Source organism: Cygnus atratus, chromosome 3 (genome assembly GCF_013377495.2).
Source record: "Cygnus atratus isolate AKBS03 ecotype Queensland, Australia chromosome 3, CAtr_DNAZoo_HiC_assembly, whole genome shotgun sequence".
Taxonomy (NCBI): domain Eukaryota; kingdom Metazoa; phylum Chordata; class Aves; order Anseriformes; family Anatidae; genus Cygnus; species Cygnus atratus.
In genome coordinates this window covers 119,714,709-119,729,014 of record NC_066364.1, presented here as the reverse complement: position 1 = coordinate 119,729,014, position 14,306 = coordinate 119,714,709, and the positions used below count along the sequence as shown (strand labels likewise).

The window sequence follows — 14,306 nt, the reverse complement described above, 5'->3', positions numbered from 1 at the left end:
CCACTGGGATTCCCTGAGTCTTTTGGTCATCAGACTTCTCTGCTCTTGAGAGGGCAGCATCATGTCTTGGTGTATTATTATGCTAAGAGTACTCTTTTCTCCTTTCAAAGGAAAGGGGAATATTTGTTGGTATTGACCTATTTCTGGATACTGGCTCCTGCACTGTTCGGCTCAGCTCTTAATTTGGAGATCTTTCATCTATATGCTCATCCCTCTATCAGAAGAGCACATCCTCCCATCGGATTTGCAGGTAGCCCTTATCCTCTCCCTGTACCTAAGTTTTCTGCTTTATCGCAGGGGAAATCAGCACGTATAAAAGCGTGTGTACGGATGACTCAAACCTCTGGTCCCAAGGCAGAGGTGTGCACAGTTGCTGTTTGTGTTCTGGCAGTGGCACGGCAGCTGATTTCCCAAGTTTAATGCCGGATGGCTCTTTGTGGATGATCAGCAAGTGCAGTAATTAGTGTTAATGTGGTGGAGGAGGCTGTTCAGATTTGAAGTTCCTATGGGCAGGAGCTATTGTTAGTTCCCTATTTTCGTGCCACAGCTAGCAGTGTAGCAGCCCAGACTGACCAGCACTTCTGAATGTGAATGCAGTGAATATTGCCAAGATAACTAAAACTACACAGCTTGCAGGCTCAGCTGATCCAGATAACATTCCTTTCAAGGCATTATTAACTTTGAAGTCTAGTGACAGCTGAAATACTTGAGCTGCTAACTATTTTATTGTTGATAAAGGTACACAAAAAGCAGCAAAGTTCCTTTTTGTGGATATTCTCATTTGTGTATGAGAGAGATGTAGATATGTGGGTTAAGCTTGCAAAGGCACTGGGGTCTTTTGCTCCCCAGCTACCTCTGTTTGCATATGGGTTTATTGATTATTATTGGAAATAATGTTTGGTAGCTGTTTATAGCTTTTAATTGCCATTCAGAGTGCCCTTGTTCCTCTCCCAGTAGAGCAATGCCTACTTGTACTGCTTGCCTAAGTGCTTTGTTGCTTAGGTCACAGATCTCAGTTTTGCTCATGGACTGTATAGGTTGCATGTGAGCCTTGGGATGAATACAGTAGTACTCCTGTTCTCCCAGTTTGCATTGTTAAAAAAACAGCAACTTTGGGAATTGCTTGCACTGCTCCCATTTACAGATGTGCCAAGTCAAATGTTCTGTTGTTACCAACAACCTCTTCAGTGTTTGTAATGACTTTCCCTCCAGTGAAGGGTTTTAACTGTAACAGAGGTACAGATGCTGGTTTTGATGGCTAAAAGGTGTGTGCTTTTTTCTCTCTGAGAGATAATACAATCAGCAAGATATAAAAGTTGAAAGTGGTAGGCCAAGCGCATCACCTTTTTTTGTCACTGAGATATTTAACTATAAACTGATGAACACTGGTACCTAGGCCATAGGGCAATACATGGAAGGGGAAAAAGTATCTTCCATATTCTGCACTGGTACAGTACATTCTGGGTCAAAGATCATTTTAACTGTTGCACAGAACAAAATGGTAGTGGTTCATTATGCAACTGTGGCAGTTTTTCCTGGAACTGGAGGGCTAATGAAGAAAAGTACACCAATTTTGTTTGGAACATAATCGTAAAAGCTGACATGAAAGCTGTTCGGACCTACGCAGACTGTGCAATTAATTTGAAGTTGAAAAGTGTGGAGTGTTTTTTAATTAAAAGTGGTATCTCAGATCCTTTGCTAATTTTGAGTGGAGGGAAGAATACACTGGGGGAAACAATGTGAGGAGAGAGAGCTGTGTCATCTGTGGCAAAACAGCTTCCATTTTCCTGCAGTATTGCTCAGACAACTGGATTAGGAATTTACTTTTCATTATTAACATCCCAATTTGAGTTTAAAGGCTGAGTTTTATCAAGCTTCCTCAGTTGTGTCTGTGCAGTAGGCACTGGCCGTTCATACAGCAAATGCTTAAAATGCCAGGTTTTTAACGTGGAGCTGGGGATCTCCAAAAGCCTTCCTCACCATTGAAATTGGCTAAAAGAACTCTTTTAAGTGATGCTTCTTGTCGTTAATGTGAGCTTGTCCATGGTGGTTGTCCTTTGTGTCCTGTGGAGCTGATGGTTGCTGCTGGGCTCTAAACCAGTATATTTTTTGCTTCCTTTCCACTCAGTGCATCTTTCTTACCAGGGCAATAGTGTTCTGTTCTGTGCTTGGGGACAAGGTGTGTGTGCTGGGAAAAAAAAGACAAAACAAAGCAACCTACCCCCTATAAATGTACTGTTTTGAATTTGGTAGTAATTTGTGTTTAGTCTGAAATATGGTGGGCTTTATGAAGGAAAATACCCTGGTCTGCACAATGTGGTTCTATGCAGAGTGAAGAAAAGTGCTTCAACACTTTCTCTCTTAACAGTCTATTTCTTGTATCTTCTGTTTCCTGCCCTGCACATTACCCCAATTGCTTGTGCTTGACCACCATGGTGAATGAAGTATTGCAGGACAGCCAGGTTGGTTATTTTTGGTTACTTTTGTCATAAGTACTGCACGTCTGCAATCAAGACTGTTTTCTTCTGTTAACTTACAGTGCAGACACATTGTTAAAGGCCTGGGGATTAGGCAGATGAGTGGGGTAAGATGAGGTAGGAGTGAGATGATTGCTTGGTGCATAAAGTAGTTACTATGCACTAACTGCTTAAATGTCATCAGATGCTTCATGGGCATAGCAACACAGCTGGATCACCAGACTGTCTTTAAAAGTAAGCTGGTGAGCTTGTGAGTGCCTGGAAGGATCACCCGGTGATGTAGGGCGCATAGCGTGTAAGCAAGCGCAAAGATGCTCAAGGGGAATGATTGGACTAATTGGCAAGGAAGTCTGGTGTAACTAAAGCAGAAGTGGGGATCGATAGCCTAGCATTGTATTATAATTGACAGGTAGGGCAAAGCTGGGCTCTGAAGGGTCTCAAAGGTGAAGAACAAGTAGTTTGTGCTACTGTTTGATGTAGTGGAGGAAGGAGAGCCAGTGAAGGCACAGAAAGCATGGTGAATGGTCTTTTGAGGCTGGTGTGCATGCTAAGCTGCAAGACAAGAGTGGCCTGCCTTGAGTTTTAGCAGAGGTGGCAAAGACATGGGCTGGAAGTGCCGCTGGGAAAGGTGTGGTGGGTACATCCGGATCAGAGATGGGCTCCGTGTTACGGAGGGATGCGATGAGTGTCCAGCAAGAATGGAGAAAGCCTGGCGGAGGACCAATGGGGAAGGCTCATACAAGGAAGGGACAGGTGTTGGTATCTGGTCTCTGGAGCTCTTGTTAAGCAGAACAATGAGAAACTAGGACATGCAGCATGAAAATGGATCAGAGTGGAGGGGCACGCTCAAGTTGCTTGTGCATGGTTGGCACCTCCTTGGGTTTGTAGATGCAGAATGGGTAATGGTGTGAGCCTGATGCAGAATGGGTAATGGTGTGAGCCATGGGTGGAGGTGCAGGGGGAGTCCCTCATGTCAGGGAAGGAACGAGCAGAAGGGTCGCTGCTGGGTGAGAGCTGGAGGGATCAGGATAGCTAGCAGAGGACCCTTCTTCCTCTATCCTTTGCTTATTTGCTCCAGAGAGATACAGAGGTTGCAGGTCTGTTACCTGTCACTTCTGTGGCATTAAAACCATGCTGGTACCACCCTAGATGTTCATCTCCCTCTTGGAGTGCAGTGAGGTCATCTTAGGAGCAAGCCATGAACTTGCTGAAGCCAAGTATGAGAGCATGCACAAGTGGGTTTTGAATACTTGCACAGTCCACTGCCCACGCCATTTTGTTAGCTGGGCACACCTCGCTTTATGCAAGACGTTGTCGAGGCAATGAGGGATGTTCCTCCCAAAGTAAACCCAGCTCAAAAACACCCAGGCAAGACGTGAGCATGTAATTTCAGCTGCTTGTGCGTTGTACTTTGAACAGTGCATGAGAAGCCCTGAAAAATACTCTTCTGTTAAGTGTTTTACTGCTGGAGTGAAAAACAATTTCAAGGAGTTCTGAAATGATTACATTGAAATAGATCTTTTTCTTTTTTCTCTTTACTTTCTGAAAGTAATGTGCAAACAAGCACAAATATTAATTTCTTTATGGTCAGTGGTTTCTCACTGTGTGCTCACAGCACTTGGTCTGTAGCTCTGAGCTACTGGCAAGCTTGCATCTGGGAAATTCTCCATGTTCAGGGCTTGTTTATAATGTCTTCGGGTGGAGGGGAAGACTGAAATTATACACAGGTGTATAAAGGTTTTGTTGTGTCCCAATTCTAATTAGCAGTACAAAGTAGCCTTTTAAAGTGAGATTTATACTTGAGTGTCATGTTCTTTGGAAAGTACGAAAATGAGCAATTGTACCATTCCAATGAATAAATTTACTCTATTTACTTCTTAAAAAGTAAATCAGTCTGTACAGAATGGAAACAAGATGCAGGGAGGAAATAAAGGAAAGCATGGATAAAAGACTTTGAAATAGTGGGTTGTTTGGCTGTTAAGTCCTAAAGATCATAAGATTTGTGTTTCCCTAATGCAGCTTTCTATTTAAAAGGGAATGGTTGAAAAAGGTGTTGTATTAAATAATATTAAGAGACATTAATACATATTAATATATTTAAGGGGAAGAAGAATAAAAAATATCCCTTCTTCCTGATTAAGGAAAGTAAATAAGAACTAAAGGATAAAAAAGAAAAGAAAATTAAGTTTTGCTTAAAGTTGATGTGATAGAATGCAATTCTTAATGTCAATGTACTTTTCTCTAAAATGAGTTAAAACGTGCTAAAGTTTCACAAAAAATCATCAGATAACTTAAGTGATTAAGGAGTCTTGTTTTCTATATTTAACTCATTTTTACCTAGTCTTGAGCAAAATATCTTGAGGCACATACTGTAACTGTGTAGTGGTTCCTCCTCTCTGAACTCTGTCAGCGATCCAGCAGCGTGGCCATTGTATATCTCCTTTTCAAAATAACAAGGGGTGCTTGCTCAGAACAGCATGTTGTAAGGTCTGACTGTTTTTCAAAAAAAAAAAAAAAAAAAAAGGAAAAATAAAGCTAACTGGAACAGAGGTAGAATCTAGACATAGGTACATGTTTTTCCTCTCCAGCATGACAAAGACCAAATGTGATGTGGAGCCCCTCTGGGTTGAATGTGGTGTGGGGTAAATGATCCTTAAAGAGTCTGCTATGGCAAGGGGCTTGTGGCTTCTGGCCCAGGAGCAAGGACTTCTGTCTGTCTGTCCAGCCATGGCAGGAGCGCCTGGCCCAGGCAGTGCGTGCAACATGCAGCTGGTGCAAAGACAACTGAGGGTAGCTCCAAGAGGAAAATAAAGTGAAAGTATTGCTGTGTGCTTTTCTAAATACTCATCTGGGTTTCACTGATAGATGTTGCAGGGAATGTAGATGTGTTTTTGATGTATTGTGCAGTCTGTAAAAATACCATCAGAATAACACCTCACTGGAAGCAGCGGATGTATGGCTTCAGACTTATTTGAAAAATTATATTTTGTGTTTTTACTTAACAGGTTGCGGTATTGGTAATGATAGTTTCAAAACAAAAGAAAGCCAAGGAATATGTTCAGAAAGCAGTTCATCCAGTGAAAGAAGTGGTGACCTCTCAAGGTAAAGTTGTTAAAGGATTTAACATTTGAAATGTTGCAGTAGAATGAGAGATGCTGGTAGAATGTGACTGAATTTCTGATTATTTTACGTGATCTAGGGTTAAGGTTTGTATTTAGGTTTGTCTAATGAAACAACTTAAACTGTGATACACCTTAGAAAGTATTTGCACCAAAGCCAAGTATTGTTTTGCAGCTGTTGTTTTCTCATTTTAAGACTCAATTGACATCTCAGTGAACCACAAATTAGTGTGTACAGCTGCTCTCAGTAGGGCTACTCAGAGGCCAGACAATAGAAGTTGTCAGGAAAAGGGCGGACAGAAAACATAAAGTCTTCAAGAAATAAAGTGGTGGATTTCTTCTTCATGTAGCTGAGATGTAAACTAGCTGTAACTGGATAACACTCTTCACAGTCTATAGGTTGTTTTTTTTCCCAGTTATTTTTGGGATATTTACAATATATCTGTCTTGCTTTCTGACCGAGTAGGTTTAATTAATGGCATTCTGTTTACCTAAAGAATGCAGTTTTTCTTTTTTTTTTTTTATTCTTAGCAAAACCAAACAAAAATCACTTCTGTGCTTTTTAATGCAGCACTTTGCTATTGGTCCCTGAGCAGTTCTGTTATATCTCCTCGGTATTCTTCATTGGCATGTAATAGTAATCAAACAGCAACAATCAAATTAGTGGTCAAGCAGCAGCGGAAAATAGGATGTAACACAGCCATCTCATGAAATATTGGCTTGGCTTTAGATTCTTATCCGCTCTTATTAGAACAGCCCAGCAAGCGGGTTCTGCTGTTGTGTGGCTCCTTGGCTGAAGATGGCCATTAATAGCACTCAGGAAAAGACTTTAAAGCATCCTGATAAATTTTTAACTCATTCTGCTGATAAGACATTGATATCTTTCTGTAGCTTCTTTGTATTGTTATTGATGAGACCAGTTTTGTTATAGAAGACTATTCTGTCTTTGCAAGTTTTGTTCTGTATTTTCTGTTAAAAACCGTAATCTTCCTGCAATTCTTCAGTACAGTAAATAAAGACAAGCTGTAATAGTGTATTGATTATTGATGAAGGACAGTCATGCTTTTGTTTAGGACTAATTCTCTTGATTCAAGCTTTTCTTTTTTTAATACTTTATGGAACTTAGTTTTGATTGAAAGTGATGCTCCAAATAATACCAAATGTTATGAAATTCAAGGGTACTCCTGGAGATGAAATTTTAGTGTTAAATTTTAGTCCTTACCTGCTGTGCTGGGCTTCAGTGAGAGAGGGATTGGGCCTTGGGGGACTTGCTTACAGGATCACTATTAAGTACCTATGTTAAATACATATAATTAAAAATGTACTATTTAAAGTTTCCAAGCTTTTTTTAACTTTTGGTACTGCTTTGCTTGCTAGTAATGTTTGGCAGCTTCTGTGTTTTTCAGACACTGTTCATAAGACACTTTTTTAGTGGTTTTTTAATTCTTATTTGTGATGGATTTAAAAATCACTGCCCTATAATTTCATGCCTCTCAGTGCTGGGAAGCAAGCGCACTTGAGGCACTGATACACTGCGGTGTTGCTTTAAAAATAATCATACAGCGGCTTAGTTTGTTTCCAAAATGCCTCAAAAATACTACACCCTTTAATAAATAATAAACGTGAGGTTTATTAATAAACTCTTGCTTTTGGACACTTGACGTTGGATTTACGGAGAGTCAGCGAAGCAAAAGTAGTAAAGAAGGCAAAATGGAAAATGCAGCTCGCTGCTTGTTTGTGGTCAGGACGCAGTGAAATTTCTTGGCCGCTTACATTTAAGCGCTCCACTTACTGCAGTCACTTCTTGTGCTTTATTGCTTTTACAAGTGGTCTTGAAACCCACTACTTGAGAATAAACATAACTGTGTAGTACTGCTGTGGTACTTTTTATAAATTCTTCTTTGCTCTGTTTTGTCACTGAGCTGATGAGTGACCTCGAAAAAGACCCTGCTGGACCTAAATAAAAAAAAATGGCTTCCTCTGATGTCCTAGAGACAATAATTATGATGTGCCAGTTAAGCCCAAACTACAGCTGAGGGATTTTACTTTAAAGCAGAGGCTTGGGCGCAAAAATGCATTTATAGCTCTTTGTCTGGCACCTCATTATGTGTGGGCCTGATTCATTAAGTAATTGGTTTGCAGTTGTTTACATGAGTATTAAGGCTTTCTATTCAGCAGCCTTTGAGAGATACATTGTGCAAATGTTGCATGTTATGAATGCAGAATGAGGGGAAGGGGACTGGTCCTATTGGCTAAACACTGCACTCTGTTGAAAAGCAAGAGAAAGAGATTGGGTGCTGCTTTGCATAGCAATGACTTTCTTAATAAGCTTTACAGATTAATACACACAAGCTATAAAAGATGCAAAGAGATACTCTTAACACATTTATACATGCTCATTTCACTATTATGGTACTGGAGATGGGAAGAATTGAGTTCTTTCATATTCAGTTTTTCAGTGCATGTCTTCAGTGCATGAGACTTAATAGAATCCGATGTTTATTGTATTATAAATCATGGGGAAGTAGGCAGATCTGCAACAGTTTATTATTAAAGATTCTTTCAATGTAAATCTTTTTCTACCATTGTATTTCCTACAGCAAAATCATTTTGTGGTTGAGTGGGGATGAAAGGCATAATGTACGAAGGAGTGAGTCTTAATAGGAAGCTGCTCTCTGAGTAAAGACCACTTGTTCCCTTTTGTTCAGAGGTGCATGCCAGAGCTTCCTCTTCTCCTGCAAATATTGTCCACTTCTACCTTAGGTATCAAACTGTTTATTTTCTAGGATTCGTTTACTTTACCGAAAGAATATCTAACTGCCCGGAGATACAACTTTAGTTTGAAGTTAAGGTTTTGCAAGAGAAAAGAGCGTGCTAAATTATATAATTACTTGGGGGAAAAGGCGTCGTAAGTCAGGACTGAATCGCCCCAAAAGAGCGGGCAGAAGACGATGTGTGTGGCATTTTGTAGCCCTGTAGCAATAGATCCAGCCAGAGGAGGTCACTAGCTTTCTAGATAATTCTGTATTTTAATGCAAGCAGTTTATTTTTCTTTCACTTGTTTACTCTGTCTCGTTTCAAAATAATCTGAAGATTAAGGATGTATTATAGACTGAGAACCAGATAAAAATTTTAATTTGTCAGGAAATAAACATCGTGTAAAGTATTTTAAACTTTGATTAATCTGTCTTCTGGAAGTAATCCAACCTGGTCTCTGGAGGCTGTTTTTTAGTCAAAAGCTGCCTCTAACAAACACAGGTTTAATGATAGGTAAATAAAAGTTTGCAGATTATAATTCATCCTTTTAATTATTCTCAGAGGAGATATTTAATAATAAACTAGCTATAACTAATAGGGCACTTCCCTTGCTGTGTCACGATGTATGGCAGCAGGTTGACCATCAGGGGGCACTCAGACTTTGCTGAAGTAAGAGCTCTCAAATTCACTTTTGCATCTTCTACCTCTAATAAATAAATTAAACCTTGATGATGATTAATGAACTTGTGAGGGGAAAAATGCCTATTTTGGCTGGAGCTTTGACCAGAGATACCAGAGGTTTGGGGGGTTTTCAGGACGTGCATTTACTAGGAACTTCAAAGACAATGAAATAGGGATTCAGAGCATTGGAGGAGCCCTGGGAATGCAGGGGCAGCGTGGGATGATGCAGACTGTTTCCTGAATCCTTAGAGGCATGCATAAATGAGTCCATATCTGATGGTTTTATACTTCTGCAGCAGTTCTAATTGTCAAGCCACTTCCCTAAGAGGTTGGTTGTAAACTCAGGCGTGTTTTTTGCCATTACAGATGTTCCTGCAAATTCTGTATGTATCGCATGTTTTCTAAATCCTAGAAGCTGAATGCTGTAGAAACAGTGATGTTATAGTGGCGATGCTTCAGGAATATTAGTGAGGTTTGCAGGGAGAGGCAACAATATGTATGTATGTACATTACATTTGTATTAAGGAGGAAATAACGCTTAGTTTATTACTTTTGCAGCAAAGCCCTGTGTCTTTCCAAGATAGTTTCATCATGGGACCTGCAATAGAGTAGGTCCTTACACCATTACAGATTTTGGCCCCAGTTTCTCTAGGCAAGAATATTTTTTCCCTTAATGTGGGATACCTAAGTAGGGAATGACCTTAAATGTAACTTGTTAGAGATATTTGTATCCTAAAATAAGGGTGTCATATTTGCAGTATAATTACTGAAATTCATTATTACTCTTTCAGTTCTTCAGAAAATGCGGGGGGGGGGGGGGGGGGGAGGGTGATGAGTAGACTTGTTTATTCCCAAGCCTATAAATTCAGTATGTTTCTGTGGTGCCTGATTTCTAGCAAACTATCAGCAGAAAATGATAGTGCCGTCAGGCTCCTCCAGCAGCTTGCAGGAAAGCTGCATTTATCACACAGGGGCACACCGCACTGAGGCTTTGTCACATCAGAAGCACTGGCACTGAGTAGCCTGGCTTGATATTATTAAAAGGCTTTTAGATGTTTTCAGAACCTGATTTTTACAGGTAGATCTGCAGCTTTGCATCCCCACATAGCATAGGGGAAAAGCTCTGTCAGCTCTTTCAATGAGGGTTATTAAGCCTACCTTGTGAAAAATAAATGCTCTATTTGTTTTCTGCAGCGTGTTGCTTCAGTGCTGCTTTCACGCAGCAGAGGCACACAGACCTGAAACCTGTGACAATGTCAGCCAGAGTATCGGTGTTCTTGAAGCCTACATGCTTTTCATTTTTTTTTCTGATAAAACTTGGTGTTTGGGTGTCTTTTTTGTGACATTAGGTGATGTGCGTTTTTGTGGCATTTGAATGTCTTTTTCTCTTGATACTGAAAGAGTAGTTCAACAAGTGCTTTAACAAAAAAGATACCCAGGCTACAGTAAACATTTTCTGTTGTTTTTCAGTGAGATGCATCTAACTTGTCTTTTTTTGTCTGGTTTTCCTCTTAATGTTATTTTCTTTATGGAGGGAAAAATATTTTCTTGGAGCTTTTTCATTTCTTACTGTTGCAGTATCTTCAGCACAAAAAGCCTATTTCATCAGAGTAAAGGAGAGATTAAAAGGCCCTTTGAAGTTAAACTGGTTTGGGATTTTTCTTTGTTAGAGCCTGGGCTGAGTTTGCCATTATTTTAGGGAAGAAGCAAATGTGTAAATGGATATCGAAGGGTCACTACGGGGGATTAGTCGAGGCAGGGAAACTGGCCTTTCTGCATTTATGCTCCTAAAATTTCTCCTCGGAGGTCTGTGTGGTTATTATGTGCTCAGTACAGCAGATGATAACTTTCATGATTGAAATTTCCTGACTTCTCAGTATGGATGTTTTGCAATGTAGAGGTTTTCTTGCATCTTGTCAGCCCTGACTACCACTTCAGACATAATTCAAGAATTTTATTCCCTGTTGCAAAGCTGTCTTGCAGTATTTTTCAGGTTTGGTTTGGAAGAGTTGCTGTTTCTGAACTGGCCCTTCTGACTTCCTGGTTCCATTTTCTGTATCTCCCCAAGCACTTCTGTATGCCAACAGCTTTTGTGCCAGACCTTTTCCTGGTGTTTTTTTATACTCCCTGTTCTGTCACAACCAATGCCCAGCTGCTGACTTGCAGCCCTAGACCTCTGTGCTATTTTGGTAGTGCATTCTGCTCTTGGGCATGGTAGGTTTGCCCTGGAAGGATGAACCCCAACAAACTGAAGTTTTTTGGTAGAGTTTGGGCATCTATTTTCCCCCTTCTTCCATCAGCTTTGGCCACTTTCTTCAGGGGAAGCTGGGGGAAAAGGAGGGAAGGTTTCCAGGTCTTCCTATGGCCTTGGTGATCCTTGTCCACCTACAACTTCTGAGACATTGACTTTCAGGCAGATCTGGAGCACCACATAGTGCTTTGAGCTGTGCAAGAGGGACTGAGCTGCCTGAGAGCTGGGCAGTATTCCTCTGGTCGTCCCGTGTCCAAGCTGCATGTGATGGTCCATGGCGCTGCAGAGGCTCTGGGTCCATGTGAGCAACCCCCTCACGTCTGATCTTGGCTTGAGCCAAGGAGAAAAGTGGAGCAAAAGGTCGCTTCCAGGCTGAATAGTAAAAGCCCATATATCTCCCTTCCTGACAATGGAAGGCGAAGCAGTAAGCAGTGTAAACAGTCACTGTCAGCTGCATGATCTTGTTTTAATGAAATACTTGAAGATAAAATGGTTCTTGTGCAGTCTGCCACAAAGTCACCTCTCAATTTGCAGCTCAGCAACAAGTGGCTTCCCACTCTGCACCCAGGGGAAGAACGATGCAGCTGCCAGAGCTGCATCCTCTTGAGTACGTGTTATGGGCCGAGCCTGGGATATGTTGAGCACCTCTGGGGAAATGCTGAGGGTCAGAAAATCTCACCAAAGTGAGCAGGAGCTAAGGGTGTTTGGTGTACTACGGGATTCAAACCAGAGTATCTGACTTAAAATACTTGTTGAATGTACTGTCAAGTGAATGAATTGGAAGTTGGAGCGTAATACAGGTTAGGATTTGACTCTGAATAAAACCAAAGGGGATTTGGATGGCATGCTAACAAAATGTCAGATAAAGTCTTTTAAGGCTAACACGTTTTAAAGTTATTTATTTAAATAATATATAACTAGTTATGTCACACTACTACTTAACTCGTATTGTTACTTGTTGCTAGTACTTTAATGTTGGTTTGGTATCTTGGTTGAACTTTGGCTATGTTTAATATTCTACTTCGGGGATTTTTTTGTATCCCTTGAAAGAAGGGAGATTTGTGCTAATGACATTCACAGCTTGTAGAAAAGGAATATGATGTAACTAGCATGATCATCCTTTCCCTTGAAGGGAAACGTTGCTGTAACATAGGTAGCTGTAATGTGATGAAAGTTCCCCCTGCTTTAAGTTTAGCTTTTCCAGTTGTAATCACAAGTTCTTACTGATTACAGTGGTATTAAGACAAGCAGTGAGTGAATTATCTTTTTTTTTTGTATCTCCTTCACAAATACCTCCATGGCAGTAGTGTTTGAATACTTTTAAGTACCTGCTTCAAGTAATTATGTATTAGCTGCTATGTCTTTAAATGAAATGCAGCAAATTGTTTGAAATTTTGACAGCTGACTGGAAACTTTGACAGCTGATTGAGTTCTAACTGTAGCAACAGCTTCAAATTGCAGCTTGACATTTGCTTATATTTTACTGGTTCACACAGTAATGTCACAAATATCTCCTATTTGATCTTCCTTATTAAAATCAGCTGAGGCTTTATTTTTAGAGCTTATTGCAGGATTGTTAATATAACAGTTAATTCTCCTACATCATTGCCCCTATGAGATTATTTCACAGCACCAACACAATACACATGCTACACACAAAAGATCAAAATGATTCCAGCTTGTTTGAGAGATTCAAAAGGGCCTGTGATGCTCTAGACACAAGAGCAGTCATTTAACAAAACAGAATCGCAACTGCATATACATCAAGGTAGATCAAAGGCAGCTGGGAGATTGCGCATTTACATAGGGACACGGAGGATGCTATGGGAACCCAGTAGCTAACTTGGAGGAGTGCACTGGCAGGAAGGGAGGTGAGGAAGTTCAGTGACCATCAGTGGGGGGTGCTTTTATTTTTGTTTGGATTTTTTTCTTTACTTTCTTTGCATATCTGAAAGACTGCAAGAGATAGATGAAGCTCTGATCCTTTGTACACTTAATTCACTACTAGTGTAAATCAGCAGTGCTAGCAAGGAACGATTCCAAATCACTCTGCTTGAACATCTGGATCAATATCCCTGTTGCATGATAATTTTTCCACCTTTTATAAAGCATAAAGGTGAAGAAAACCCTAGGAGAGAGTAGTTATTAAAAAACAAAAAGTTACAGAAGTTGCTGATTTTTTTTTTTGTCATAGCTTAGAAAAAATGTCACCTTTATATTTTAATTTTGTGGCATTGTGCTGAATATTTAAAATCTTTCTATTTTTCCAGGACTGAAGTCAGGAAAGGATTTGTAACTGCTATAAAATCCAAAGGTAAGAAACAAATGTTACGCTATTTAAAAATCAATATCTTTTTAAGTGTAGTTTTTCTTAGGTTTTCTACGACGTAAGCATTATTAAGGAGCTGGGAAAAGGAAAATGGGGAATTTCCCTGTCTCGGTACAGGCAAATAGCTGACATAAGAAATTCTGGACCACAGAGGATGCATTTCATAGCGCATATGTTTTGGAAGCAACACTAATCTTTGTGCTTCAGGGTTTAAATTAAATAGTAACAAATAGCAGGCAGGAGAACACCTAGTGAAGAAAAAATCTGACTATTTCTTGATCTTCCCCTTTGAAATACCGGGTGCAGGAACAGGTGGGCAGCAGCATGTTTGTTTGCATGGTTACTGTAGGTAGGTACATGAGGGTGTCTGCACATGCCTGTGTGTCTGGAACAATTTTTTTCCACAAGCGAGTAATCTTTCTTTTAAACCAAGGTCTGGGCCCTGCGTGTTTTCATTCTATTTGATTTTTCTCTTAACCACCATAACCATTGGTGTCTAAAGTCACCTCTAATCAAGCCTTCTGTAAGCAAAGTACTGGGACCTGCAAGCTCTTTGCTTGGAGCTCAGCAGTCCTGAACAGTACAGAACATATTTCAGAGGAGTGAGATCTGCACAGGCTTAAGGATGGCTGCTTTGCTGTTTGAAAGGTGTCTGGCACATCTCTCACCCATGTACTTCTCTGCTGGGAGCT

General features: G+C 40.3%; 1 protein-coding gene across 3 annotated transcripts in view; it reads left to right on the top strand.

Moving 5' to 3' along the window:
* The window catches only part of KIZ (kizuna centrosomal protein), a 50,140-nt gene that overhangs the window by 34,036 nt on the left and 1,798 nt on the right, over window positions 1-14,306 (top strand). For 2 of the 3 annotated variants that reach the window (XR_007708109.1, XM_050709974.1), the window contains 2 exons: window positions 5,483-5,579; window positions 13,556-13,599. Coding sequence is in view for 2 of the 3 variants with exons in the window: in XM_050709974.1 (XP_050565931.1) it covers window positions 5,483-5,579; window positions 13,556-13,599 (141 nt within the window). In the remaining variant the exon portion in view is untranslated. Of the gene's footprint in view, window positions 1-110; window positions 251-5,482; window positions 5,580-13,555; window positions 13,600-14,306 lie in introns of all 3 variants that reach the window. The other variant, XM_050709973.1, reaches the window with a different exon arrangement.